The following is a 25,583-nucleotide window of genomic DNA, read 5'->3' on the forward strand; positions in this document are numbered from 1 at the left end:
TCAACTCTAATCAAGCATCCGATGTAGATACCGGCCCAATGTTCGACCCGGACACGGCGCCTTTCTTTGGCCCTAGCACCATCGTCTATCCCTCCATCACCGAGTCCGCTCCGGTACTTTCAAACTTACCGACTCTCACACCTTCCGGCAGCACAGTCATGATCTCCATGTCGAGCAGCGCTATGGCCAACTCGACGCTCTCGACTTCAACGCTGTCGCGCAACTCTACAACATCGCATACTTCGACGCATTCGTCAACACACTCGTCTACATCGGTCAGGACTTCACGCACCGCGACTCCTACAGCGGATGAGACTTCGGCAAGTGCGTCGGTTCCGGCCGAGACGGGTGCAGGTGTTGCGAACTACCCTGAGACATTTGGAGCTATCGTGGGAGGTCTTTTAGCTGGATTAGCGATGCTGTAGCAGGTTTTAATATCTTTTAAGTAGAGAACAGGCGACTGAACAATATATGCAGTATGCCATGGAAGCCAGTCGCGCAGGGGTCTAGCGAAGTTGAAGACCAACATAATAGGGTATATTGTGATGTGCTCGTGGTTTGACTCGAGCTTTCCGTCAAAGTCATCTAGCATACTTTTCCCTGGTCAAACCGAACGCCTAAGAAACGCCGTCATGATGCAACTGAACTAAGCTGATCTCGCTTGCTCTTACTCCTCCATAGCTCCAACCTCTGTAACCTGCTCAATCGCCTTGGTGTAGTAGGCCTTGAGATCGATCTTGAAGTCTGCCATGGCCACACCAAACATCTTCAGCAGCGCTGTTTGATGACTGTTCATGACCTTGCCCTCCTCCGCGATGGTGTAGGGCACATCCAAAATGATCTTGCCCTTGTCGAGCCTCGTTGGCATGCCCCATTTCCTGATGGTAGTCTCCATGCTGTGCGGCAGCGGCACGTCCTCCTCTTCGGGAATCTCTCCACCTCTTGAGTGGACTACACCAGCGGGTACTGTGAAGGTCTGCGTAGCGACAACGCCGGCGCGCGCAAAGTCGGTTTGCGAGTAGTTGGCAAAGTACTCAATGACCTCGCTGGGCTCGCGGTTGGTGAAAAAGAGTCCGACATTGCCGTTGAGGTGCTTGGTGAGCTCGGAGAGGTTCGAGAGGTGCTCTTCTGCTGGGCTTAGGCCAAGCGCTTTCGCCATGACCTTGGTCTTTCCGAAGAAGAATCTGCGCATTCGTTAGCCGTGCGCGCATTGGATGAAAGCGCTCCCGCAGACATACCGGCTGTCAGCGAACTCCTGACGGACTTCCTTCAGATACGAGTTGCGCATGTTCTCTACGGCGAAGACGAAGATGTGCTCAAAGTTATCCGCCGCTTCCTGGACATTGGCAAAGAGCTTCAAAGACAGCTCCTTGCCCTTCTTGTCCGTCTTGGTAAGATGCACGACCTTCTGGCGCTTGGATTTGGGCATGGTGGCGGTATTTCGGGGGTGTTGTGGTTGGTGATTGCGCTCAGGAAAAAGTTCGAAGTTGCGGTCGCGACTTCCAAAAAATTGAGCGGGGATTTTGGCGAACCCCCGATTGGTGCAACCGCGGCTGCTCCGCTGTGGATCCAGATGTCGCTCTCGCACTCTCCAGAGTCTACGCACTCAACCTCACCCCAGTCCGCTCGCGATGATCAATCGATAACAGAGCGATGTTGGATTTCATGGATAGCGTGCAGCATGCATTCTACGAGGCATCGGGCTGGAACGTCGACAATTCCTATGGCGCATTGAACGCGTCGGCACGAGGTACGTCACACTGGATGTCGCGTTCTGGACTGGATGCTGACTCTAGGTGACAGCATTGCTCGACTTTGACATACCCCGTGGGCTGCGCATGCAAATCTCCTCTCTCGCCGCCCCCAATTTCGCAACCTCGTACACCCTAGGCAGTGTGGGGGTAGTCGACGGCTCAGTATCCTACCTGTACTCGTCGCTGCCACTACGGAAGGACTTTAGGACGTCCCACATCGACCTCCACAACGTGATACGAGGCTACAAGCATTTGCAAGAGTTGCGGAGACCGGACGAGAAGTGGTCGTGGGAAGTTTGGCATGCTGGCCGCCGGATAGACCGCAAGAGTGAGCTGGATGACACTGCCTTCCCGTACCCCCGCTGAGTCGAGACAGACACCCTGTTGTATGGGCGCATATTCCTACCACAGCAGAGGCTCGAAGCCCTGTACCTCCGCCGCCTCACTCCTACGCGACAGCTGAGGATCGCCGCCGTGAGCGACTCCAATCTCAACAACGGCGGGACGATCCTGACGCTACTGCAAAATGACTTCGGCAAATACAGCACGGAATACATGTACAGCACAGACTCGGCGTTGATGGGCGTCCGGGGTCTTTACAACTTTGGTCCAGGCCCCAGAGTTGCGCCCGCAGAACCCGTTGCTGCAGAGCAGGTGGATCCTGTGCATGGTCGCTTCAGCGCAGGTGCAGAGCTGTACTATGGCATACTCAACAAGAGCGGGGGAATCAGCACAGGGGTGAGGTTCGCCACCCTACCCAACCATGCGGGCTTCCCGTATACCATGACGCTCACGCTCAATCCGTTGATGGGAAATCTCTCTTCCACGTATGCTGTCAAGGCCGGCCCTAACTTGGCCCTGTCCTCCCGCTTCGACTTCAACTTCTACTCCTATGAAAGTGAGCTGCAGCTCGGGTGTGAACTCTGGCGTCTACGCAGCACGACCGACGTAGATTGGGCGGTCAAGAAGTTGCGTCCAGATTGGAAACGCCCAACAACTTCTGCAGATGACGACGTATCCGGCGTGCTGAAGGCTAGAGTCGATCAGGATTGGCATATCGGAGTATTGTGGGAGGGCAGAATCAAGGAGCTGCTATTCACTCTTGGTGCGAGTCTGGACCTGAAGAAGAGAGAGCAAATGGTCCGTTCTGTGGGTGTTGAGCTGCAGTACTCCTCATGAACGATAACACGCACAGACGGCAATATCTCGATCGTTAAAAAGAATAAGTATACCGTTTGCGAAGGAAGGATGCACATCGGATCGACTGCCGAACTGACTCAACCGGCCCAGCCCAGGGTCGTCGACCACTGTACTGTTCGTCAGCGGTTGTTCTAGAAACGCGTCTCCCGCACATGGTCAGGGCATCAAGAAATGTTTCTAGAAGACGATGGCGTCAAACAGTGGGACGCAAACGGGGGCCGTGAGAGCCTTACAGTATCCATGCGAGGGCGACCATGTGTTTTCTGAACACGACATATATTGCAGGCTAGGACTCGAGTAAGTAGCGAGGTGTGCATGATGGCGTAGTCTGGTCCCGAGCGGTGTAACGCTGAAACAAAGTATGGGGATGGACGCTGCTCGTCACACTGCTTCGGTGCTGTTTGGACGTGTTTTCAATGCAGTGGAACGATTCGCAACATTCTGTTACACTTGACATTCTTGAAGGCAAACGGTGGTTGAGCATGCAGAGATGGATGAGGGACTTCCGCAAGTTGGGGGTGCAGGTGGTCTGCAGATCCGGTCGAGGCCGCGCTCGGCGCGGGCCATGATGTTGTTGGTGGGAGTCAGTTTTCCGGGTTGGTGGTTGTTGTCACTCGCTTGCCGACGCGTCCACCATTCACACCGCCGTGCCTGGCGTAAGCCTTGCAATTAATGGTGCAGGGAAGCGATCGGTACTATAGATTGACAGCTGTAGGGCGACAAGACGGGCGACGAGCTAAGCTGAGTCGGCACTCTCAAGATCAACGAACTATTGCGGCTTGCCAAATGTGAACAATCTCGATTCCGTGGCTTTTTGACCGAGCGACGAGCGTGTCAGGATGGGAGCGATTAGACGGCACGGGCGCCGATGCTCGTCAGGATCTTTTCTCATGCTCGGCTTACCCGAGCGATCCGCACGAGGCTCGCGATCAAGTCTTCACGATACCGAAATGGGTCCTCTGCCGCACACTGTCAGCACCAAGAATGCGGGCGCGTACGGCGATGCAGGCCAGGTGCGACCGACACAGACGCGTGCCAGGAATACTTTCAACGCCCTGCCGGTGCGCCTTCTCGCTCACGCTCACGCTCACAGTCACGCTCTGGTGTGCCTTGCCCGATCGTTGCCGTAGTGAGCACTCGAAGATGCAGGGCTTCTCAAACACAACAACGGTAGCGCCTCATGCTCGCGCGTTGTTTGGCCTGTCGGAACACGCTAAAGCGGACCATGAGGACGACGACTTCGCGGCCTTTTTTTGATAAACGAGCACCATTCATGCGCGCTGTTCTGACAGGTATCGCGATGCGAGTCTGTTGTCGCGGCCAGCCTCGCGGCAAGGATTGCCCTATAGGCGGCGGCCTCCTGAGTCTTGGAACAGAGCCTGTCGGTCGACCCTTGCTGTCACGTCTCTAGTGGCGCGACTCCGAGGTACCTCGCAGTAGTCCCCCTGATCGGAGCTATTGCGGGCAGCGCGTGCAGGCGGGCAGAGAGCACGCCGCACGCGCACCGTCGGATGCTGGTGCTGTTGTGTCGTGGTGTAGAGCGGAGGAACATCCGGTCAGAGTGTTGCGACGAGCATGGTTTGCTTCAGAACATAAGCGTTTTGGTGCGTCACCACTGGTCTCGCGCCTCCAGGGCGGGCGTCGAGCGGTGGTGCCGTTGGGCTAAAACCGTCTCTCTGGCCAGCTAGCGCCCTGCCCAGCCTAAGCTAGCCGGCGCGCACCTTCCCCCCGGCTTCAATGCCCCTTCCCTTAATCTCCCCTTTCCCAACCACGGTCGCTCATTTACATCCAAGGCCCTGCTCCTCTATCCGGATTCCTATCGTCACCTTTGCTGTCGGTGTGGTACCTACATCTTTCTCTTTCTCTGTCGACTTCTGCGAAGTGCCGCCACTCCTTTCGGCCTTTGCCCACGTTCCTTTCTTCACAACCCTCCTTTAGGCTTTGTCTGTCCGCTCCTTAGCACCTCTTCCTTCACTCTTGTCGACTTGGACTCGCTTTCGGACGATCCATCTGCTCCCCGGCCAGCAGCTTCCTTCACCCTTGACCCTTCTCACACGCGCCTGGACGGTGTCTCGAGCTTCTCACACACGTGGATTCTTTCTCCCGTGACATTGAACTCTTACCAGCTTCGCATAGCTCCACTATCTTCACCCACCACCATTGCTTGGACCATTACTTCACGACACTTTACGAACCAAGATAGACTGAGGTGTTAGCTCGATTGCTCCCTCTATATCTCCGACCCCGCTTCGAATCGAGTCCAACTCTCGCCCTCCGATCATTCCCACCACCCAACATGCAGTCAAACGACGACGCAATGGTCTCGCCCACGCCATCTCCACCGGCGTCATCCTCGACCCCGACGCAGGGCTCTGCCCCGCGCCGACCCCCGCGCAAGAGCACCCTCACCCAGCAGCAGCGCAACCAGAAGAGACAGAGGGCCACTCAAGACCAACTGGTGACACTCGAAGTGGAGTTCAACAAGAACCCCACACCCACTGCTGCTACCCGCGAAAGAATTGCCTCGGAAATCAACATGACTGAGCGCTCAGTCCAGATCTGGTTCCAGAACAGGTAGGAAAAGCGAGCAGCATGATGCTTGTGCGCAGTACTGACATTTGCACAGACGTGCCAAGATCAAGAACATTGCCAAGAAGAGCATCGAGAACGGTGATGACTGCAATGATATCCCAGAGTCCATGCGACGATACCTTGCCCTCCAGGCCATGGAGTCTGGCAAGTCGATCGGCACTAGTTTCCTGGGACGCGCAGGCGGTATGCCATACGGAAGTGGCATGCTTCTCAACACCGACGCCAACAACTCCAAGGTTGTCATCCACCACTTTGCTTGCCGCTCCCTCAGCATCGGTAGCTGGAGACGAGTTGGACAGAGCGCCATGGACCTTGTAGTATTCTACTCACCTGAGAAGTGCTGCATCACCTACTACATCAACAACGACTCTGCAGGATACAAGATTGAGTACCCATTCTCATACATCAAGAATATTTCTCTGGAGAATGGCGACATGACCGCAAACGCCGAGGGTGCGTCGCAACGCCCCGGAGGCCTGATTGTCGAGCTCAACCGCCCTCCGAACTTTTTCATGGACTCTTCCGGTTCGGGTGGATTTTTCCAATGCGGCGACTTTACCGAGGACCAGCAAGCATCAAACATCATGTTGCACCATTTGGGTGGTCACCCGAAGGTGCTGAGCGGTCAGTTAGCGAAACTTGTCTCACTGGAGTCGTTTCAGAACCGACACAACATGTTCGACCCAAACACATTCGCCGTCTCGGCACCGGTCTCGCCCATCAACCACCGGCCCGCGTCCCAACCAAACCACCTCCAGCACCCGCATCACATGGGCATGTTTCAGGAGACGCATCTTGCACCCCAACCCTTCCAACCGCGTGGTCACAAGCGCCAGCGAAGTCGTTCAGTGCCTGTTGCGATGGACTTTTCTATGCTTCGCAACCCGATGCCATCATTCTTGATTCAACAAGAGCCGTCGCCGTATGTTCCTAACCCTGAGATCTTCGCGCCGACGCCCCAGAGTGCAGGCCCCATTGGCCCTCACCTGAGCATCGACACTTCTGCAGGGTACGGCATGGACTACCGACAGTACCCCATGTCGGCCACTACCGCCAACTCACCTTCGGAGTACGGCACGCCTTCCTTTTTCACATCGGGACCATCAAACGACAACATCCCGGCATCCAACTATGGCCAGTACAACATTCCTCCTTATGTACATACACCAATGGGCCCGCCACCTTCTGCATCTCACCACTCACCTATGCCGGCGATGAACCACCCTGACCCTATCATTGCTAACCAGTCACCACCACTGGGTTCTTTCGGTCGTGACAACCACAATGATGTGTACCCAATGTCGCACGACAACGGCATGTCCGACGAGGCGCTGCAAATGACAGACATGTACGCCAAGCAAAATCTCAACATGCCGTTCCGGTCACCGATGATGGATGACAACGTCGACGACCTGGACATGCAGAACCTGGTGTCATTCGGCTCGTTAGACCCATCAAGCATGTCACCGGAGCATCACCAGATGCAATGAGCAGCCCGCATACTACCGTCTGTTTGTCAATTATTCTTTTGCGTGCTCTTATACCCGGTCGCGGTTGCTTTCTTACGAGGAAGCTCGATGCGTACGCCCTGCCGCTTGGAACAGTGGCAGGGCATTTGCGGCTCTTGCTCTCCATTATCGCTCATACTTAATGTGGTTGTCATCTCTCACATATTGGTCTCAAATCCTTGGATCTACAAAGCCATGGGGTTTTCCCGTCGCTTGTAGGAAGCCACCCTTCCACTACTTTCCATCACTACTCTTCGTAACGCAGGTTGAACGACCACCATACAGGGACTGGTTATTGAACACGGCGTTGCTCAGGATTGGGTAGGCTTGGAACTATACAGAGAAATGGCGGACTGGTGGAACCTGCGCTGGTGTTGGCAGACGTCAGCGGCATATGCTGGTCGTCTTTTTTCCTTTTGGATTGTTCTTTTCATTGTTCATCATCTCTTCTTTTTCTGTTGCGAGCTAGCCATTGTTTCATATGTTGCGTGCATCTCGGAATTTTCTCTTGTCGGGCTCGGCTGGCAGGTGGAGGGATTGCCATTTTAAGGAGATCTTGAGCTGCGGGGGTTGTGGTGGATTACAGAGCCGCTGCGCGTGCTTGAGTATGTAGCTTTCAATGGGGTCTCCGGTAAACAGCTGTTCTTCGAGATCAGTAAACAAATACATTACATTACTTGAACCGACCTGGGATGGTGCCAGCAATGTGCTATGCGTAGGTGTGTAGAGCTGTCAGGCAGCGGGGAAGTGCCATGTTATAGCAGAGTGAAATTACGATGGACAGGTTGTCTCGTATCTGCGGTTGCGAGATGAAAGTCCATCGTAATTTACAGCGAATCCTCGCACTAGGAATGGCTACACAGCCCATTTGACAGCGCATTAATGAGAGTGGTCTCGGGCCAGCCCGTTGAACCTCCACACGATGATTACAAAATCGGGTGGGCCAATCATCGGCTGGGAGGCTGTAACATGTTATTTCATGCTACACAGGCGTTGGTAAGAAGTGTAATTGTCGCGTGGTGACTGCTGCGCAACAGCGGCACGACGTCTTCAAATATGTGGCCGCATGTGCTTATGTGCTAGTCGATGGTGTAGGCGAGGCTGGAAAAGGAAATAGCACTGCAATAAGATCGTCGACTATGCGTGGTGGTGTGAGTGCCGCAACGCTTACAGCATGCCAAGCGGTGGGCATCAGTGGGTGAGCACGTCGTGGCTGACAGCAGACAGCAGACAGCAACAGCCATGCGTGGATGACAGAGCATGCGGTGATTATGTCAGGCTTGTCAGACCGAACGTTGCTCAAGAGCTGGATTAAGAAATTTGATGTAGTCGATGACGTGCAGCGAGGCCCGTTGGCATCGCAGGCGCGCAGGCACATCGCAGACAAGCTCTGGGCCCGCGCGATTATGGCCCGAGTCGCAAGGCTTTTCAGGCTCGGACGAGGTACGGGTCTAGTCTGGCAAGGCTTGCGATGCTCGGCAGGCGAGGAGGGCGATTTGAGGGCGAAGTGGCAGCGATCGGCATCGAGTTCCCCTGACGTTGTGCCCCAAGCGGCGTGGTGCCGAACGGGACAATGGGGCTGCTCATTTCACGTTTCGTCGGGCCAACCAGCTCGCCGCTGCTTTTCGACTGCACCACCCCTTGCCTCGACGCTGATAAGTGAAGTGCCAGCTTTCTTCTCTCGCTCCACACCCACATCTTGTCGCTCATTACTTGCCCGTTGGTGTTGATCGTGCCAGGACTTTCACGGCATCTCTACGTCACGACCGGCGGCGCAGAAGCTTGGTGGTTCGCAGCAAACGGCCGCGCCACTCAGGAACACGAAAAGCGTTGCGACAGCCCCTTCACGTACCAGTCAAGCCTCTGTTTCTTGCACCGCTCGCAGCACGTAGGTCCATTTCCTCCAAGCGTCCGCGGCCTCCCGCTGCACCTGCCCAATCCCAGCCTTCAATCTCTTTCCCAGCTTTCGTCTATCTCCTGCACGCTATCCGGCACTGCCGCTCCCCGGCTTTGTCCACGCTCCGGGTGCATGAGCGCGTCAGTACTACTAAGACTGCCCTTCATCCACCACTGTCCCAGCCGCTGCTCGCCGACATCCTCACGCAGCGCCGCCAATTCAATTCTTCCTCGAGTCGCCTGCTGATCCCTTTCCCGTCTAGCTCCTCCCGCGACCTCCTGCATTCTTCACCGCCAGCTCCAACGTGGGACGATACTCGAGCCTACACCTCCCTGCGTCTGCCCTGCCTACTCTAATACCGCCGTCCGAGAGCGATTGCTGCAATGCCTGTCCGAAGCATCAACCCGTTCGCATCCACCGCCCCTGCTCCCCCCCTCGATCCCTCCGCCGAGAAGCGCGAGCCAGCGCGTCGACAATCCTTCGCAAAGGGCAACAAGTTCACATCTCTCTTCGGTGGCTCCCCCAAGTCCCGGACCGACGCTGCTCTCCTGCGCGAGGCATTCGTTGCCCAGCAACAGGCCCTGCTCAACAACCCCTCACCGTCGCAAATCTCCCTCCCGACCATCAACCTGACCACCGCGACCGGCGAGAAGATGCCCACGGAGCCCAAAACCCTCTTCCAGCCGCCTTCGCCAGAGGAGCAGCGCCGCCTCGCACGAGCACACGCCCAATTCGGTCCCCTTGGCTCCCAGAAGCACCGCTACCTCAGCAAGTTCGAGGGCGAGTTCGGCGACCCCATTGAGGACGAGCCGCCATATTATTTCCTTTTCACCACATACATCAGCTACTTAATCCTAATAGTATTCGGACATGTTCGCGACTTCTTCGGCAAGCGCTTCAGGAAGCAACACTACAGCCATCTGCAGGAGAAGGACGGATATGCACCCCTCAACAGCGACTTCGACAACTTCTACACCAGACGGTTGAAGATGCGCATCAACGACTGCTTCTCGCGACCAACGACCGGTGTCCCTGGACGCTTCATCACCGTGCTTGACCGCAAGTCAGACGACGGCAACAATACCTTCAAGATGCTCGGCACCACCACAGAAACCCTCAACATGAGCTCGTACAACTACCTCGGATTTGCTCAATCAGAAGGCCCCTGCGCAGATGCCGCCGAAGCTACCATCAGGAAATACGGAATCTCCATGGCCAGTCCCCGATCAGACAGCGGTACTTCAGACCTCACTGTCGAGGTTGAGGACCTCATCGCCAAGTTCGTCGGCAAGCCAGCTTCAATGGTCTTCTCTATGGGTTTCGTTACGAACGCTACCACATTCCCTACCATTGTCGGCAAGGGCTGCCTCATGATCTCCGACGAACTCAACCACTCTTCCATCCGATTCGGCGCCCGTCTCTCCGGCGCCATGGTCACAATGTTCAAGCACAACGACATGCGCGATCTCGAGCGCAAGCTTCGTGAAGCCATCTCGCAAGGTCAGCCCCGCACCCACCGCCCATGGAAGAAGATCTTGGTCGCCGTCGAGGGTCTCTACTCCATGGAGGGCACCATGTGCAACCTCCCCGGTATCATCAGCCTGAAGCACAAGTACAAGTTCAATCTTTTCGTCGACGAAGCCCACTCTGTCGGTGGTGTCGGCCCTCGCGGACGTGGTGTATGCGACTACTTTGGCATCGACCCCTCGGAAGTTGACATCCTCATGGGTACATTGACGAAATCCTTCGGTGCTAACGGTGGTTACATCGCCGCTGAGAAGCCTATCATCGACAAGCTCCGCACCTCCAACGCCGCCATGCTCTTCGCCGAGTCACCCGCACCACCCGTCCTCATGCAAATCTCGTCTGCCCTCCGTATCATTGACGGTTCCATCGTCCCCGGCCAAGGTGAAGAGCGTCTCCAGCGTCTCTGCTTCAACTCGCGCTACCTCCGTCTCGGTTTGAAGCGCCTCGGCTTCATCGTCTACGGCCACGACGACTCACCCATCATCCCCGTCATGTTGTACAACCCCGCCAAGATGCCCGCCTTCTCCCACGAGATGCTCAAGCGCAAGATCTCCGTCGTTGTCGTCGGTTACCCAGCCACCCCTCTCGTCTCATCACGCGCCCGCTTCTGCGTCAGCGCCGCGCACACCAAGGACGATCTCGACCGTATGCTCACGGCTTGCGACCAGGTTGGTGAGCTCCTCCAACTCAAGTTCAGCAGTGGTGTAGCTGGCGGTGCGGAACCTGAGGACTTGCTTGAGATGAGCAAGGCCGCGGATGATAACAAGGAGACGATGCCCAAGCCCCCCAGGTGGAGGATCGAGGATGTGCTCAAGAGGACTGTTGATGATGTTCAAGGGACGCTGCGGTAAAAGAATTACATGTTCATATATGTCCTACGCAGCATCTTTCCTTGTATCATCTTCTCATCAACGCTTTTTGTCATCCCGACCACACTTATTGGTTTCACGACGTTATTCAGCAAACTTTTGGAGCATTTTGGCGTCCGTTCTCGTGCGCGTTGGCCTTGTTGTGGCGCGTGTTTGCTTGCATGTATCATAACTCTTTCTCGATTCAATACCCTCGCTGTTGGCTTTTTTACACTATTAAACTTTTTTCATGTCTGCATGGCATTGCCAGTTTTTGTCTGGAGATGTGATGATGATTTGCATTTGATGGATATGATTGTTCGGCGTGTTTTCTTGTTTATGTTTGTGATTTGTGAATATGCATTTTGACGTCGTGGTGAGTAGGTTGTTGCAGTGGGTGGTAGTCGGTAATCGTAATGTGGTGGCTGGGTGATTGGGAAGGTGGAGGATAGAGGGTAGAGGGTAGTTATGTATGTAGATTAGATGGTCTATAGACATATGGAGCATACTGTAGGGCGATGAATGTTGTGACAACACTAGACTACAATCATCGCCCTCCAGTATCCCCCACATGTCTATAGACCATCTAATCTAGATACTGGAGGGCGATATGAGAGATAGCGGCGCGGGGATAGTGAAAAGACAATAAATGTCATGATGAGCACACCTCTTTCCTTGTTTTGAACGTTGTCACACTTGGCTTTTCGCACAAGACTATGCCTTTTGTCTTGTTTGAGATGTGACACGTTTGATATGCTAACTTGTTTACTTTGCCTCGTCTGTTCTTCTTCTGCATTTGCTTGGTTGGATGTTGGATGTAAGACGACATGTGTAAGGCGAAGAGCATAGAACAGCTGTTCGTGATGGGTAGGGAGTGGGTTGGCTGCAAAGCTGGAGGAAATACATGATGAGGCTCTTTGACGGACAGAAGATGATCTTAGTCAAGTGTGGTTAAGTTAGCTATAGGGTATGTGAGGACAACTTGATCTTGCAGTTGGTAGCAAAATAGGAGATCACGTCGGTAATGTAGTAGCATGCATATAAAGGAGGCGAAAAGAGATGTCTAAGTCACTAAGAAGATTTCCCCAAGATCAATTCTACTCTAAAGTAAAGTCACACTCAAAGATCACAGCATCACCGAATTGTCAAACAGGCTTTCAGGTATCATAACTGCGATTCAACAATCAAACTATATACAACTCAAAAGTTCTCATAAAACCCCTCGTAACATTCATACCACATCATCCAATCCATCATCCATCGCTAGGCAAAAGCAAACTCACATCCAAGCGTTTAACCGCGGGTAAGAGTAAGACCGTAAGCAGACAGAATCTCGTTGACAGGCTGGAAGTAAGTGACACCTCCGCTGGAGCAGTCACCAGAGCCACCGGAAGTGACACCCTGGGCCTGGGCACCGCTGTACCAGGAACCGCCAGAGTCACCGGGCTCAGCGCAGACGTTGGTCTGAGTAAGGCCAGTGACACGGCCCTCAGCGTAGGAGACGGTGGCGCCGAGAGCGCGGATGGTACCGCAGAAGACACCGGTGGTGGAACCGGAGCGGCAAACGCTGCCGCCGGTGGCGGTGGCGGTGCTGCCGGAGACGGGGAGGGTGCTGCCGGCGTAGTTGTTGATGCGGCCCTGGTACGTGTTGCCAGAGGTGCCGCGGATGTACGAGTAGTCGTTGCCGGGGAAGCTAGAGCCAGCGAAAGTACCGATGGTGGCACCGGCGCTGGTGGAGGCAGTGTTGCCAGTGGTACCGCAGTGGCCGGCGGAGACGAATCCACCGGTGACGGAGAAACCGACGGAGCAGCGGCCGGCACGGTTGATGTAGTAGGCGTCACCACCGCGGATGGTAGCGAAGGTGGTGGGCATGGCGGCAACGGTCTTGACCTCGTACTCGGAGTCGGCGAGACCAACCTTCTTGGCGAGGTCGGCAGCGGAGTCGGTGCTGTCAGCGAGAGCCTCGAAGACGAGCTTGTTGGAGGCAACGTCGACGTAGTAGGCGGCGATGCCAGACTCGGAGCGCTTGGCGGACTCGATGTCCATGTTGTCAAGAGCAGCCTTGGCCGCCTCAAGCTTGGAGAGAGGGACAGAGACGAGGAGGGGCTTAGCACCGGCGGCCTCGACCTCGGAGGCGGAGGCCTCGTCGGTAACGGCAACGGTGAGATCACCGTCAACGAGGTAGGCACCACCGAAGGAGGCACCGGTGGAGGTACGGAGCTGCTCGATGACATCGGTGGCCTTGAGCTCACGGGCAACACGGGCGTGGGCCTGCTCGGCATCAAGTCCAAGGTCGCGCTTCATGGCAGCGAGGATGTCGGGGTGCAGGCTGTTGGCAGCAGTGGTAGGGGCACCGTAGACGATGGGCAGGAAGACTGCCACGGCAGCGAGGAAGTTGGTGAGAACCATGGTGAAGATACCGAACGTTTGATGTTGTAGAGGCGAGAGCGAAGGTAGTAGAGTGAGTGACACTGATGAGAGTGATGATTTGAAAACGACGGGAATACCCTCCTATACTTATACTTCTTCGTCCACCTCTGGCGTCGTGACTTGCATCATGTCTTCGTCCATTGCTGTGCAAGATAGAGCCCTAGCTCGCATACACGGCTACGGGCTGCCTCCTTCCTCATCCGCTACGTGGTGTGGTCCCACGTGCTTGCAGTATCAGAAAGGTAGTCTCCAAAAGGCACCTCACAAGAGCTGTAAATTGGATCGACCGCTAACCAGAATATCTCCTTCCTCTTCCGCTGCAAGGCATGTTTACCCCGGGGTGCTACGTTTCAAGAGTATCGGAAAGGTAAACCCCATAGGGCACCTCACAAGACATTGCCCCCACGGTGTTACACCCAAACAGGCACCTGACAAGAGATTCGCCCCTGGAGGCCATCGAGCTATCGATGTAGCAGCTCTTAACACCAAAGTTAACGGTCTGCAAGCACCCCTACGCTATCCAGGTACGCGAATCCGTTCAGGAAGGAGGTTGAGATACGACAGAGATCCGGTAGGGGTAGATAAGCGAGTTGGTCGGATAATGTGCCAGCCTTAGGGAATAACCCCGCACGGGCATATCCGTTCATGCAGAAGCCATACACACCTCTTTACCATACCTTCCTGATTCATCATGTGTCCCGCTGCCAAGAGCCAAGACCTTTATCTTCTAATATCGAGGGGCGCTTAGCAGATAGGAGCTTTTGCGATGGCTCTCTTTATTCGCCGACTTTCTTGTAGTGCCGGTAGTTTGGCGTTCTACCCTCTTGGCGAGCTCGGGAATTGCAAGGGCATAGTCCACCTATTCTGGTGTTTGTTCGTAGTCCAGGTAAATGGCCAGTAGATATGCGTGCTAGTCGTGGTGATCGTCACTGGCACCTCCCCAGGGTTGAACTTGTGAGCGTAGCGACAGTGTCTAGACTTGTAGAAAATCCCTATGAGTCAGGGAACTTTGCCGGTTCGTCGCTGATCAAGAAGGTCCAGCTGCTTCTAAGCGATCAATCCTCGTGGCCTTTACCATTGGTAAATACGCGGTGGTAGAACTTCAGTTAGCTCCAGCGTCGCTCGTCGAATACTAATCAACCTAGAATTCTGCTGCAGGAGGACCACAGCTTCCTGCACACATGTGCTGGCGCTGTTCGCTCATGCTGTATGGACGTTGTTTTTCCGTGTTACTAGTACCCGCAGCAGCAGTGAAGGATCAGAAGGAAGGGTCGCTCCGAGCGGGTCCTACACCCTCATCCTGCCGGTACTCGTATTAGAATGCAAGCTTCCAATCAGCGCGAGGCGTTGGCAAGTATCCGTCAATGCGACCTCGGAAGACTAGATGCATAAGGGATAGCATACACATTGCCACAACCGCTCGTAGCGTCCTCATGCCCAGCCGTTTGCCGTGCCTGAACCAAGGACGGCTGGTACCTGGCTGCAAGCGTGGTGGCTGCAAGCGTGACCCCGTATTGCGCCATCGTTGTACAAGCCGAGGTGAAATCGCTGCGCACGCGGGTATGATGAAGTCAACGGCGCCTGCATCATTTTCGAGGTTGAGTCGAGTGGCAAGATGTGATGCTGTTGTATCCGCATTTGTGAAGTGGCTGATGAACCGTGATGTGTGAGTACCTGCGGGTGCAGAGGTGATGGACGGAGGGGCAGGCGTGGCCGACGCCGGCGAACATCATTTCCACTAGCGCAACGCTAAAACGCACGACGTTCCAGACAGGAAGGAGCTCTACGTCGATGTCATGCGGACGTGAGACAGACGCACCTCATACAAGAAAAAGCATATACCACGAGTGCAGACTACATCAAGATAAAACCATGCAAAGTAGGTAAGCTGACGTCGATGTAGGTCGGTTTTCCTAGGTTAACGCGTGGACGGGTTCTGAGTGATATCGCAAAGCTACATTACACCCTGTCATTCTATAAGATACAACTCAGGCTCGCAACGCCACCCTGAAGACATCGCAAGTCCCTACAATGCACAGGCGAAATCGTTCCAAAGCGCCGCTTTCCTCTTGTCGTCCTTCGCCAAATCCTCACACTTTGATGCGGAACCTTTGCAAAACAGATCGAAGGTGAACGGAAAAGCAGAGTACCAGCATGAGCAGATGTTACTCAATTTTTCCCGCTGGGTTATTTGAACAGGCGACTCTGTCTTTGATGTACCTTCGATGGATGTTTGGATATGCCAGTGGCTTGTGTCATTGTAATTCGCACACTTGAGATCACCGAGAGCAGTGTAATCTGTGAGCCAGGGAAGTTTATCCTCTCGCTCGTCCGGTGTGACGTAGACGCCGTAGAGGCGGTCGTTGAGCTTGAGCACGCCACCACGTCTTTTGGTGGGATCGGCATCGCACTGAGTTGATTAGTAGCTGGACTGATGTTGCCATGGGAATGCACTAATGTCTTACATTATGTATGATATCCTTATAAGTCAAGCGACAGTGGTCGATTTTGGTGTCGTTCGTAGCTCCTTCAAAGAAGTACCAAGTGGGTCGAGCTTGTATGAACAACGCAGGATCAGCGACCGCGAAGAATCCAACATGCGAGTCCGCGTTTGTTTTTGTGAGTTTATACGCCCTACTTGCGTTACGGAAATCCGCGGTATCGCGCACAGATGGTGGAATTGGGGTTGCTGGGTCCCAAGTATTGATGATGTCTTCACAGAACTGTTGAGCAAAGCCAACTGCCTCCTCTCCGTCGAATTCTTTCGCATTTGGGAACTGGGCATGGCCTTCACCGAAGCAAGTACGGTCGGACGTTGCATCCGTATTGAGTAGTTGGTCTTTGTGGGCGTCTACAAAGGTACCGATCCATGAGTCCTCTTTGCCCCTAACGGGCTCGTCCGGGAGTTCTCTGTAATACGGGGCGCTTAGTATATCGGCCTTTCGTTCTTCGTCAAGCTCAGTCCCAATATCGAATTCAGCTCTATCGGGTTGTAGTAGAGAAGGGTCGTAGTTCGGCTGGGAAAGTCCGCGCCAGTGGAACCACCCTTTTACTTGGATTTGGGCAGATTCTTAGTTATTGAAAGGAACGACCATTTTGCCGTAAGATGGATCATTATCAATTCTAGGGAAGTAAGGAACTGTGCCGCCGATAGCCTGCGATACATAGTTGGATAGTGCAAAAAGAGCATAGTTGTCCGCTAGACATGATCAGCTTGACAGGCATTTGTGCAGGATATGATGAACATGCCGTTCAATGCTCCCCAGTCATTAGAGCTGTCGTGAACTCGAGCCAAAACCTTGGCACAAAGTACTCCGTAGCAAGCTGACCACGACTCCTTGACTCCGCCAGGAGAATCTTGCCATACATTAACCCAAAGGTCTGAGATGGGTCGCTTTAGTTCTTTCGATGTAGGAAGAAACTGGACCAGCATGCGCAGCAAGGTAGTAGCTGATCGATGTCAGTGATCTAGCGGAAAGTGTACAATTGTTGAATTACTCGCCTCGATTGTCGTGATAATACCCTGAATTGTATCGAGCCGTAAGATTAGTGGGGGAATTGATACCCATCTGAACCCTATGGTTCAGTGGAGGGAGTCCAAAGTAATCGCGACAGATTACAAGCCCCGGTTGTTGACTTTGCGTGCCGTCCCTCTTTCGTGTGTCAACTACTGTCTTGGCAATGCCAGGAAAGTTGGTGCGGTCGTCACACGGAGCTGAGCGGTCGAAGTTGCACCTCACCGAAATTGGCTCTGAAAGTTGCAGCACGCCTGGAAAAACACTCTTGATGACCGGGATGTGTTCGACTGAGCTTTTGCCAAAAAACAGCCAAAAGTTTGGGTTGTCCGTGTAGGCTGTTTGGCTCTTGACTGTAACGTTGGCCATGTCCATAACGTCTTTCAAATCGTTGTCAAGCATGTCTCGATGCTCAGCCTTGCATGAATCATCAAAGGAGATTATGGACTCGGCAGTTGATGGCAGCGCTGATACCGAGGGCTGAGGGCCTGTTTGTGCGAGAGTCTGGGAAGGTGATTGTGAAACTGCTTGAGAGGACGCTTGTTGGCTAGCCTGAGAAGCAGCGGAGACTACCTGAGAAGCCACCGAGGCAGTCTGGGAAACTTCTGAGGCTACCTGCGAAGAACTTTGCGCGGCGCCATCCGCTATGAGAGAGAGGATCAAGAAGATCGTGAGGGTTAGACCATTCGGTCTGAACACTGATGTGGCTAACGAACGGACTTTCTTGATGGCATTGAACATATTGTAGGACGAGCGGTAGGAGATGAATAGCTGTAGAATGGTAGGGAACTAGATATGATATGCAGGTATAGCAAAGATGTGAAGTGATGTTGGCTGTGTGGTATTCGCGTGATGGTATCTATCGAAGAGAGATTGTAGGAAGGAAGGAAGGAGAGAACTGCGATGCGAGATCTTATACTCACCGATGACTGTTGCGTAGGACGTGGAAGCATGAGTATTGTCATAGCAGAGTCGTTGTGACTAGACTATGGGATTGAGTGATTGGCCGGTGGTTCAAGCTCTGGTTTAGTGAGATTTGGGATGTTTCGCGGTTCGTGTCATTTTTCAGACCGCATACTACGGAATGTACTCCAGCGTCGTGCAGATAAACTCTTATACTCCATACATGTGCATCCCCAGCATCTCATCCCGCCGCCTAGGCTACCCACTAATGCACCGCATGTTCGCCGCAGCACCCATGGTAGCGCCTTGCTGCTTCCAAACATCTGCGCAAGACTTTCCCGGCGCCTTACAGACCATAGCTGCACCCATGGGGTTGCTACCAAACCAACACGTACAGAGCCGCCCCGTACGTTCGCTATCGTTGATATCGATAAAGGGTGCGACCCGCCATGCACTCGTGGCATTGTAATCCGTGCATTTGGATTCTAAGGTCCGTGGTATGTCCCAGTGGGCTGATGGATGCGTCATAGCGCCTACGGCGAAGATCTGCAAGTGCGTCAATGATGGTTCTTAAGTGTGACCCTCGAGGACTCGTCATAGAATTATCGTTCGGTCAAATCCAAGGGAAAAAAACGCATCATGTCGTTGATCTTGAGATAGCCACCATATTTGTCGTCACTGTCTCCTCCATCGCACTAGGTTTGTTAGTATTGGACGCAAGCATTTGTGGAGATTAGCAACCAACATGTGTAATGAGGTCGTTGTATGTTGCTATGCAATGTGAAGCTTTCTCGTCAGATTGTATTCCTTCGAAATATACAGATAAGTTCTTCCCTGTCATGAAGCTATCAGGGCCTGGGGAGACATAGTAGGACAGATCCTTTGTACCATCCGGGAGTGGTGTATACAACTCGACTTCCTTATCGATTTGGAAGATGCGCGGATGTAGAGGCTTGCCAGCGAGCATGTAGTTGTTGACTTTGTTCTTGCAAAAGCTGTCCAATTCACTCTGCACTTCGTCGAATTTAAAGGCTATGGCGTCCGGGAACGCGGATTTGTCCTCGCGATAACATGTGTATTCTTTTGATGCACCCAGGTTGGACATGCCTTTCTGTTTTGCTTCGTTGAACACCTCCAAGAACTTGTCACGAAGTGCTTTGAAATCGGGTGTGGTGGCGCCAAAGGACCAGGGCGCATCCTCTAGATCAGCCTGAGATTCTTTTGGAAGTTGGTCCTTGAAGTCCAAAGTGTCTGTCTTCTGGTATCGCTCGACGTCGTAATGCCACTGGGAATCACTCTCCGCGCTGAATTCCTGAGTCGCCTGGAAGGTCTCGATATCTCCCGAAGCAAAAGGCTGAATGATGGGATTCGGATCATCTTCGAGACGAGGAAGCCATGGAAAGTTGGATGCCCCAAGACTTTTGGATTCCCCAAGTTGATGAGAAACGTACTTCTGCAACGCAAAAAGAGCATAGTTATCGGCTATACCCGTCAGCATCGGGTCAGAGTTCTTGTTGTTGTCGAATGTATACCATTAAGAATACTCCATGTTTCACTGTCGGCCAACTGAGCTAGAAGCTTAGTGCAATATACACCATAGCAAGCTGTCCATTTGCTCGCCCCACCCGCATATCCCATGTACACCCACATGTTGGAGATATGCCGGTTCCAGCCCTCTCGCTGTGGGAGATAGTGGAGCAAAGCTCGGAAGAGTGCGGAAGCTATTAGTAGATTAGTATGAGGTACATGTGGATATGTTCGAGATGGCATTCCCATACCTTGGTTCTCATGATAAGAGCCCATATTGAACCGGCGCGTCCAGTCGACTGAATCGCTCAGGCCCATCTGTACTGCCTCATTCAGAGGAGGGAATCGGAAGTATTCCCAACAAAAGTAGAGATTAGGTTTGAGGTCCACCCGGGGGTCTTCGCTGCCTATGCCGCCATACACGTGTTTACTTTGACATGCCGCTGTCTCGTTCTTGATGTCGCAAACCGCATTGATCTTCCAAGCAGCACTCACGGTTGCGCTTGAATAGTCCTTAAACACGCTCTCGACTGTGCTAGCATTCGGAATAGCGCTGGTACCAAGATTCTCCACGAAGGGTGGGTCTTGTCCAAGATTGGCATTTGACCAATCCAGCATTCCATAGAAGGCCAACGTGCCAGTCCCGACAAAGGCGGTTTTGATGATGTTCTTTTGATCGGGGTCACAAGTATTGCCGATCACGAAATTCTTGTCCGCGTCGACGTTGGGGACTACAATGGGCGCCGCGGAGGCAGCTTGTGAATTTGTCGGAGTAGTGCTTGGCGACGCGGCCTGAGAGATAGCTTGAGAGGTCTGAGAGGCGACCTGAGAAGACTGGAAAGTAGCCTGAGAGGTCTGAGATGTTACCAGTGAAGTCTGAGAGGCAGCCTGCGAAGCCTGAGAGGAAGCCTGCACAGAAGCCTGTGATGCGCTTGGTGAGGTGTCGGTACCAGCTTGAGCCGAGCTTTGAGCAGCAGTCCCGGCGATTAGAGAAAGGACCAAGAAGAGCGTGAAGACTACGCTGTTCAGTGGGATGATAACCATGCTGGAGTCGCGAACGTCCCTGCCGGCGTGAGAGATCGAAGCCTGAGTGGCCGGCAATAGTGACCGTAGCTCGGTAGTGTGCAATAGGCCGTGTGGGTGTACAAGCGTGTATGGCGCGTTGTTGCGTAGTCAATCGATGTGTAGTAGTGTTCATATGAGAGAGATTGTAGGAAGAAAAGAAGGAGAATACATTGCATAATCTTGTACTCAGCGATGACTATTGCGAAAGACGTGGCAGAATAATTGTGGTCATATACCGGAGTCATTATGACTAGATGCCATCAGGGGAATGACTGTTTGATGCTTGGGCCGTAGTTCATATATCCCAATCTTTCCAAGATGCGTAGATGTCCCGAAGACGGGCGTGTTCATTTGGACCCGTAAAGATCGACTCAACGGCTCGCTCGCAAAGTGCTCTGATATCCTTTCGGTCCAAGTGGAAATGCTGCGCCGCGAGGTAGTACTCTTGTGAGAGCGGACTGCAAAAGACACCTACATCATCCGTCTGCTGGGTATTAGTCATCACGCGGAACACACAACTTCCAGAGCTCAACGTACGCTCAGAGCGACGGGAACACTGCTGTGTCGCCACACTCCAAAGTGGTGGTCCGAGTAAGTGCCCGTGATCATCTTAGCATGGACGTTACAGCTGAGGCACAGCTCAACGCCGATTCCGTGCAGCTCGATAGTTTTTTTGAACTCATCTTTGACATGTATGACGTGACCCAGTCTGTCAGGTTGCCATAACAGGAGTGTTTGCAACTCCAAATCCGAGGAAGAATTTTCGCTCTCGGCAAAGTGCAGCGTGATCTTCAGTCCGGCAGCCTTTGCCCGAGCGAAGCTGTCGCCGAATATGCGAATGTCACCTTTCGCTGGGTCGCCGCATAGGTCGACACCAACAACGCCGGCGGACTGATACTTGATGGCGAGATCGACGACTTCTTCCGCGTCTGAGATGTTGTTGCGGCGGTCGATTGACAGTATGAGGAAAGCTCGCATGGTATTGTCAGCATCGTCGTTATGGGCATTGAGTATGTCCAAAACGGTCTTCACGTAATCATCCTTGGTTACGCCCTCTTCAAGGATCGCTCTTGGGGTTGTTCGAAGTTCAACGTATACAACCCCATCATCCTGAAAGTCTTGCAACACAGCCCTGGTGGAGTACCTAGATTGATCAACCGCAGCTCACCATACACGTCCGTGTCGACAGACATACTGGATGCTCGGCAGATCACTGCAAAGGCGATAGATGTATGACGAAAACAGCGGGAAGAACCTAATCTAGCTGTCAGACGTCTGCTAGTATTTTTTCGCGTGGTGAGCCAGTTGTCTGGGACGACCGAGCGGGTAGCGATCATTTGTCAGGAGAACATTGGCCGCGAATTCGCTTGCACGATCGTCTTGGCCCATGTATCCCCAACGGCACGCCGGTGTTACAGCGAGAACTCCGAACGACGAGCAAATCGAGCTAGGCCTACGTTTTGATATCGTAGTCGACTTTGCCCGCGGGTATGGCGACCAAGGGGTCCTCGAGGTCGAAGTCAGGCTGCCGTGCTTTCTTTGTCTCCCATATGGCGTGCAGGCAGTCGCGACTGATGCTGCCGGTTAAGTGGGCATGAAGCTGAGTCGCGTCATTAGCAGCAGCGAACGGAAGTCTGAGCGTCCTTGGCGCGATGACTAGGGACCGAGGAGGCTGGAGCAGTACCTCAATCTTGGGCAGGCCCTTGGTGAAGGCAGCGTCGACGGGCAGGTCGTGTGCAGTCGCGATGGGGAGTGCAGCCATGCTGGGGAACACGGCGATATTGGTGGCGTGGGGATGGTTCTCGAAGCGATAATGGAAAGGTGAATAGACTTCAGGAGGAGGCCTGGGGGGTATAGCGGCGGACGCGGGTCATAGTGCCAGCCGAGGCTGCTCGCTGCTCATTCGTCCGTCGCCTAAAGGAGGAGGTGCGCTGCAGGAGATTGCAGCGCGCGCCTTCTTCGTCAAGGTCTGGACAGGAGCAGAGCATAGCAACACCACGTTTGCGCCTCCAGCAGTGCAAACACCCGACCCGACAGCACGCAGGGCTCCCTCACGCCCCTTCACATCGCTCACGTGTCACGGCAGGTGTTTGCAGTGGGCATCTTCGCGACAGACTGGCGGAGCAGCGCCCTTTGATCTCCAGCGCTCGTTGCTCGGCTAGGCCAAGCTAAGCTCACCCCGGGCCGCTCCTGTACCTCACTCATCTCCAAGCACTCACCCTTCCATCCTCACGCCCCCACGACCGTTTGCCAGCCGCCGCTCCCTCTGCGCAAGCAATTGATTCTGCTCTGCGCGCGTCTAGCCATTGCTGTCGCCTGTCCATCGCTCCTGCCGCCGCTCTCTCTCGCTTCCGGCTGCCGCGCTCCCTAGGAGGCCCCTGGATTCGCCTGCCTCGCCGTTTCGCGCCGCTCGCGACAGCACCCTCACCACCAGCACACCACTAATATATGGCCGATATGAACCAAGAAACGATCCAGCAGAAGATCCAGCTCGCCCGCCGCGACGCTGAGGCGCTCAAGGACAGGATAAAGCGCAAGAAGGATGAGCTCGCTGACACGACCCGTATGTTCTTTTTCCAGCCGGCGTGCTCACCGCATCGGAACCTCGTAGACGGCTAACACAAGAGCGCAGTTCGCGATGTCGCCAGAGACCGTGTCGAGGCTCTGCCGCGCCTCACCATGAAGACGAAGCGCACCCTCAAGGGCCATCTGGCTAAAATCTACGCCATGCACTGGTCCACCGACCGCAGACATCTCGTCTCCGCCTCGCAGGACGGAAAGCTCATCATCTGGGACGCCTACACGACCAACAAGGTCCACGCCATTCCCCTGCGATCGTCCTGGGTCATGACGTGCGCATACTCCCCGTCCGGCAACTACGTCGCCTGTGGTGGTCTCGATAACATCTGCTCCATCTACAATCTGTCCGCACGGGAAGGCCCAACACGTGTGGCACGCGAGCTGTCCGGCCACTCGGGCTACCTCAGTTGCTGCAGATTCATCAGTGATAAGCGCATCCTTACATCATCTGGTGACATGACCTGTGTGTTGTGGGATCTGGAGACTGGCTCCAAGGTACATGAGTTCGCCGACCATCTCGGCGACGTGATGAGCTTGAGCATCAACCCGCTCGACCACAACCAATTTGTTTCCGGTGCTTGCGACGCCTTCGCGAAGCTCTGGGACATCAGACAGCAGAAGTGCGTACAGACCTTTGCCGCGCACGACTCTGACATCAACGCCATCCAATTCTTCCCCAACGGAAATGCCTTCGGTACCGGTTCCGACGATGCCTCCTGCCGTCTGTTCGACATCCGCGCCGACCGCGAGCTCGCATCATACCAGGTACGCCCGTTGACATATCTGGCACGCTTGGCATTTGGATTACTAATGTCTGCCATAGATTCCTGAGCCCGTCTGCGGTATCACATCCGTAGCCTTCTCCGTCTCCGGAAGACTGCTATTTGCTGGTTACGACGACTTCGAGTGCAAGGTAAGCAGTCAGCGCAGCCCCCACAGTTTCCACAGTCTAATAATATCCAGGTTTGGGACGTACTCCGCGGCGAACGCGTAGGCACATTGCAAGGACACGACAACCGCGTCAGCTGTCTCGGCGTTAGCAACGACGCGCTCAGTCTATGCACTGGTTCATGGGACTCAATGGTAGGTTCTCTCGTGCGCCCGTCTGTATCACACAACTGACTTGGCATAGCTGCGCATTTGGGCATAAGTGCCGTCAGCCTCCCGAACTTCCACGACGCCATGTAACGACGCCAATCCGAACGTGTGCGCCTTACCGTAATATTGGCAAACTACAACCTACGACAGCGATCTCCGCAACTCCTGGCATACCATACCCCTGCTGCATCTTATCAACCAGGAGACTGAGCGCTGCCATACTCTAAGAATATAATACTCGCACCTGTTGGAATCGTCGATGTGGCTACGGTGCCAACTGATGTCCCGGCGCCCGGAATCTTTTTGTGCTCAAACTACTTTTTCTTTTCATACCACTGTTCTATTCCTTTCTCGACGGTGCGAGCATACTACTCACACTCGTCTTCATGTCCGGGCCGGCTGTTCTACGTACATGAGTAGCACCTATCTACATCAACCTTCGACATAGTCTTCTCCTTGCGTTCTGCCTGATCATTAAAAGCGACCGATTGTACTTGCACTTGCGTGGGAAGAGATGGGGCTGTGCAAGACGGGGAGCTTCATTACTGTATGTTTCGGATTCTACTACGTGCAAATGGTTTTGGAGAATCCATGGATGAGGGGGACTGAATGGACGGATCATGGCTTTCTGGCGCATGGGCTTTCAATGTGTACGATTTGATTGGGTTGTGAAGGATGAGTCGGTAGTCAGCGAGTTTCTATATACCTCTTTTAAGTTTATCGAACGCTTTTGCATGATGAGAAGATGACTGATATTGCCTTTTCCATGAACCTTGGAACGTCTCGAGCATTCCAAGGTTTGAGTGCGCTCAGTCCAGGTCAGCTCGTGAAAGAAGTAATCAACGTCAACGTGCCTTCTAGACCTTGTCGCGACTGTTGTTCGGCGCTCTCAGCGGTTACTGTAGCCTCAGCGGTAGAAGTTACTTTTCGCATGCTGGCCTAGGCCATTGTGCGAGGCATTAACAGCTCCAAGGTGATTGCACCACCTGGGATGATACCCGCTCGCGAATCTAGTGGCGCGCACACCGTTATGCATATGACTAGGTTGTCCAGGGGACCCCAATTGCCCATCCGGACGTCACTCCGGGACAAGCAGTGACAAGCCGGAGTATCAGCGATCAGAGCTTATTGTGGTGATG

At 53.9% G+C, this 25,583-nt stretch overlaps 9 protein-coding genes across 9 annotated transcripts; 4 read left to right on the forward strand and 5 right to left on the reverse strand.

Moving 5' to 3' along the window:
- Positions 1–667: 667 nt before the first annotated feature.
- Positions 668–1,429, reverse strand: J4E86_002572 (uncharacterized protein; the record flags this gene model as incomplete). Its single annotated transcript, XM_051443130.1, has 2 exons — positions 668–1,184; positions 1,239–1,429. 2 exons carry the CDS (start codon positions 1,427–1,429, stop codon positions 668–670), a joined length of 708 nt encoding a protein of 235 aa, XP_051306718.1.
- Positions 1,430–1,653: 224 nt separating this feature from the next.
- MDM10 (Mitochondrial distribution and morphology protein 10) lies at positions 1,654–2,933 on the forward strand (the record flags this gene model as incomplete). The annotated part of the gene is made up of 3 exons (XM_051443131.1): positions 1,654–1,750; positions 1,804–2,082; positions 2,131–2,933. 3 exons carry the CDS (start codon positions 1,654–1,656, stop codon positions 2,931–2,933), a joined length of 1,179 nt encoding a protein of 392 aa, XP_051306719.1.
- Positions 2,934–5,250: 2,317 nt separating this feature from the next.
- On the forward strand, positions 5,251–7,036 carry J4E86_002574 (uncharacterized protein; the record flags this gene model as incomplete). Its single annotated transcript, XM_051443132.1, has 2 exons — positions 5,251–5,528; positions 5,581–7,036. The coding sequence occupies 2 exons, from the start codon at positions 5,251–5,253 to the stop codon at positions 7,034–7,036; spliced, it is 1,734 nt and encodes a 577-aa protein (XP_051306720.1).
- A 2,298-nt stretch (positions 7,037–9,334) lies between these two features.
- On the forward strand, positions 9,335–11,329 carry LCB2 (serine palmitoyltransferase component; the record flags this gene model as incomplete). The annotated part of the gene is made up of 1 exon (XM_051443133.1): positions 9,335–11,329. One exon carries the CDS (start codon positions 9,335–9,337, stop codon positions 11,327–11,329), a length of 1,995 nt encoding a protein of 664 aa, XP_051306721.1.
- A 1,290-nt stretch (positions 11,330–12,619) lies between these two features.
- J4E86_002576 (uncharacterized protein) lies at positions 12,620–13,897 on the reverse strand (the record flags this gene model as incomplete). The annotated part of the gene is given in 2 exon segments (XM_051443134.1): positions 12,620–13,837; positions 13,850–13,897. 2 exon segments carry the CDS (start codon positions 13,895–13,897, stop codon positions 12,620–12,622), a joined length of 1,266 nt encoding a protein of 421 aa, XP_051306722.1.
- Positions 13,898–15,782: 1,885 nt separating this feature from the next.
- Positions 15,783–16,851, reverse strand: J4E86_002577 (uncharacterized protein; the record flags this gene model as incomplete). Its single annotated transcript, XM_051443135.1, has 3 exons — positions 15,783–16,166; positions 16,222–16,773; positions 16,846–16,851. The coding sequence occupies 3 exons, from the start codon at positions 16,849–16,851 to the stop codon at positions 15,783–15,785; spliced, it is 942 nt and encodes a 313-aa protein (XP_051306723.1).
- A 2,056-nt stretch (positions 16,852–18,907) lies between these two features.
- J4E86_002578 (uncharacterized protein) lies at positions 18,908–20,745 on the reverse strand (the record flags this gene model as incomplete). Its single annotated transcript, XM_051443136.1, has 2 exons — positions 18,908–19,656; positions 19,953–20,745. The coding sequence occupies 2 exons, from the start codon at positions 20,743–20,745 to the stop codon at positions 18,908–18,910; spliced, it is 1,542 nt and encodes a 513-aa protein (XP_051306724.1).
- Positions 20,746–21,294: 549 nt separating this feature from the next.
- Positions 21,295–22,528, reverse strand: J4E86_002579 (uncharacterized protein; the record flags this gene model as incomplete). The annotated part of the gene is made up of 2 exons (XM_051443137.1): positions 21,295–21,835; positions 22,224–22,528. 2 exons carry the CDS (start codon positions 22,526–22,528, stop codon positions 21,295–21,297), a joined length of 846 nt encoding a protein of 281 aa, XP_051306725.1.
- A 695-nt stretch (positions 22,529–23,223) lies between these two features.
- On the forward strand, positions 23,224–24,496 carry GB1 (Guanine nucleotide-binding protein subunit beta; the record flags this gene model as incomplete). Its single annotated transcript, XM_051443138.1, has 5 exons — positions 23,224–23,329; positions 23,399–24,111; positions 24,170–24,259; positions 24,310–24,429; positions 24,479–24,496. 5 exons carry the CDS (start codon positions 23,224–23,226, stop codon positions 24,494–24,496), a joined length of 1,047 nt encoding a protein of 348 aa, XP_051306726.1.
- Positions 24,497–25,583: the final 1,087 nt, after the last annotated feature.

The sequence above is a fragment of the Alternaria arbusti genome, assembly GCF_024043155.1.
Source record: "Alternaria arbusti strain BMP 1465 chromosome Unknown scaffold_2, whole genome shotgun sequence".
Classification (NCBI taxonomy): Eukaryota; Fungi; Ascomycota; class Dothideomycetes; order Pleosporales; family Pleosporaceae; genus Alternaria; species Alternaria arbusti.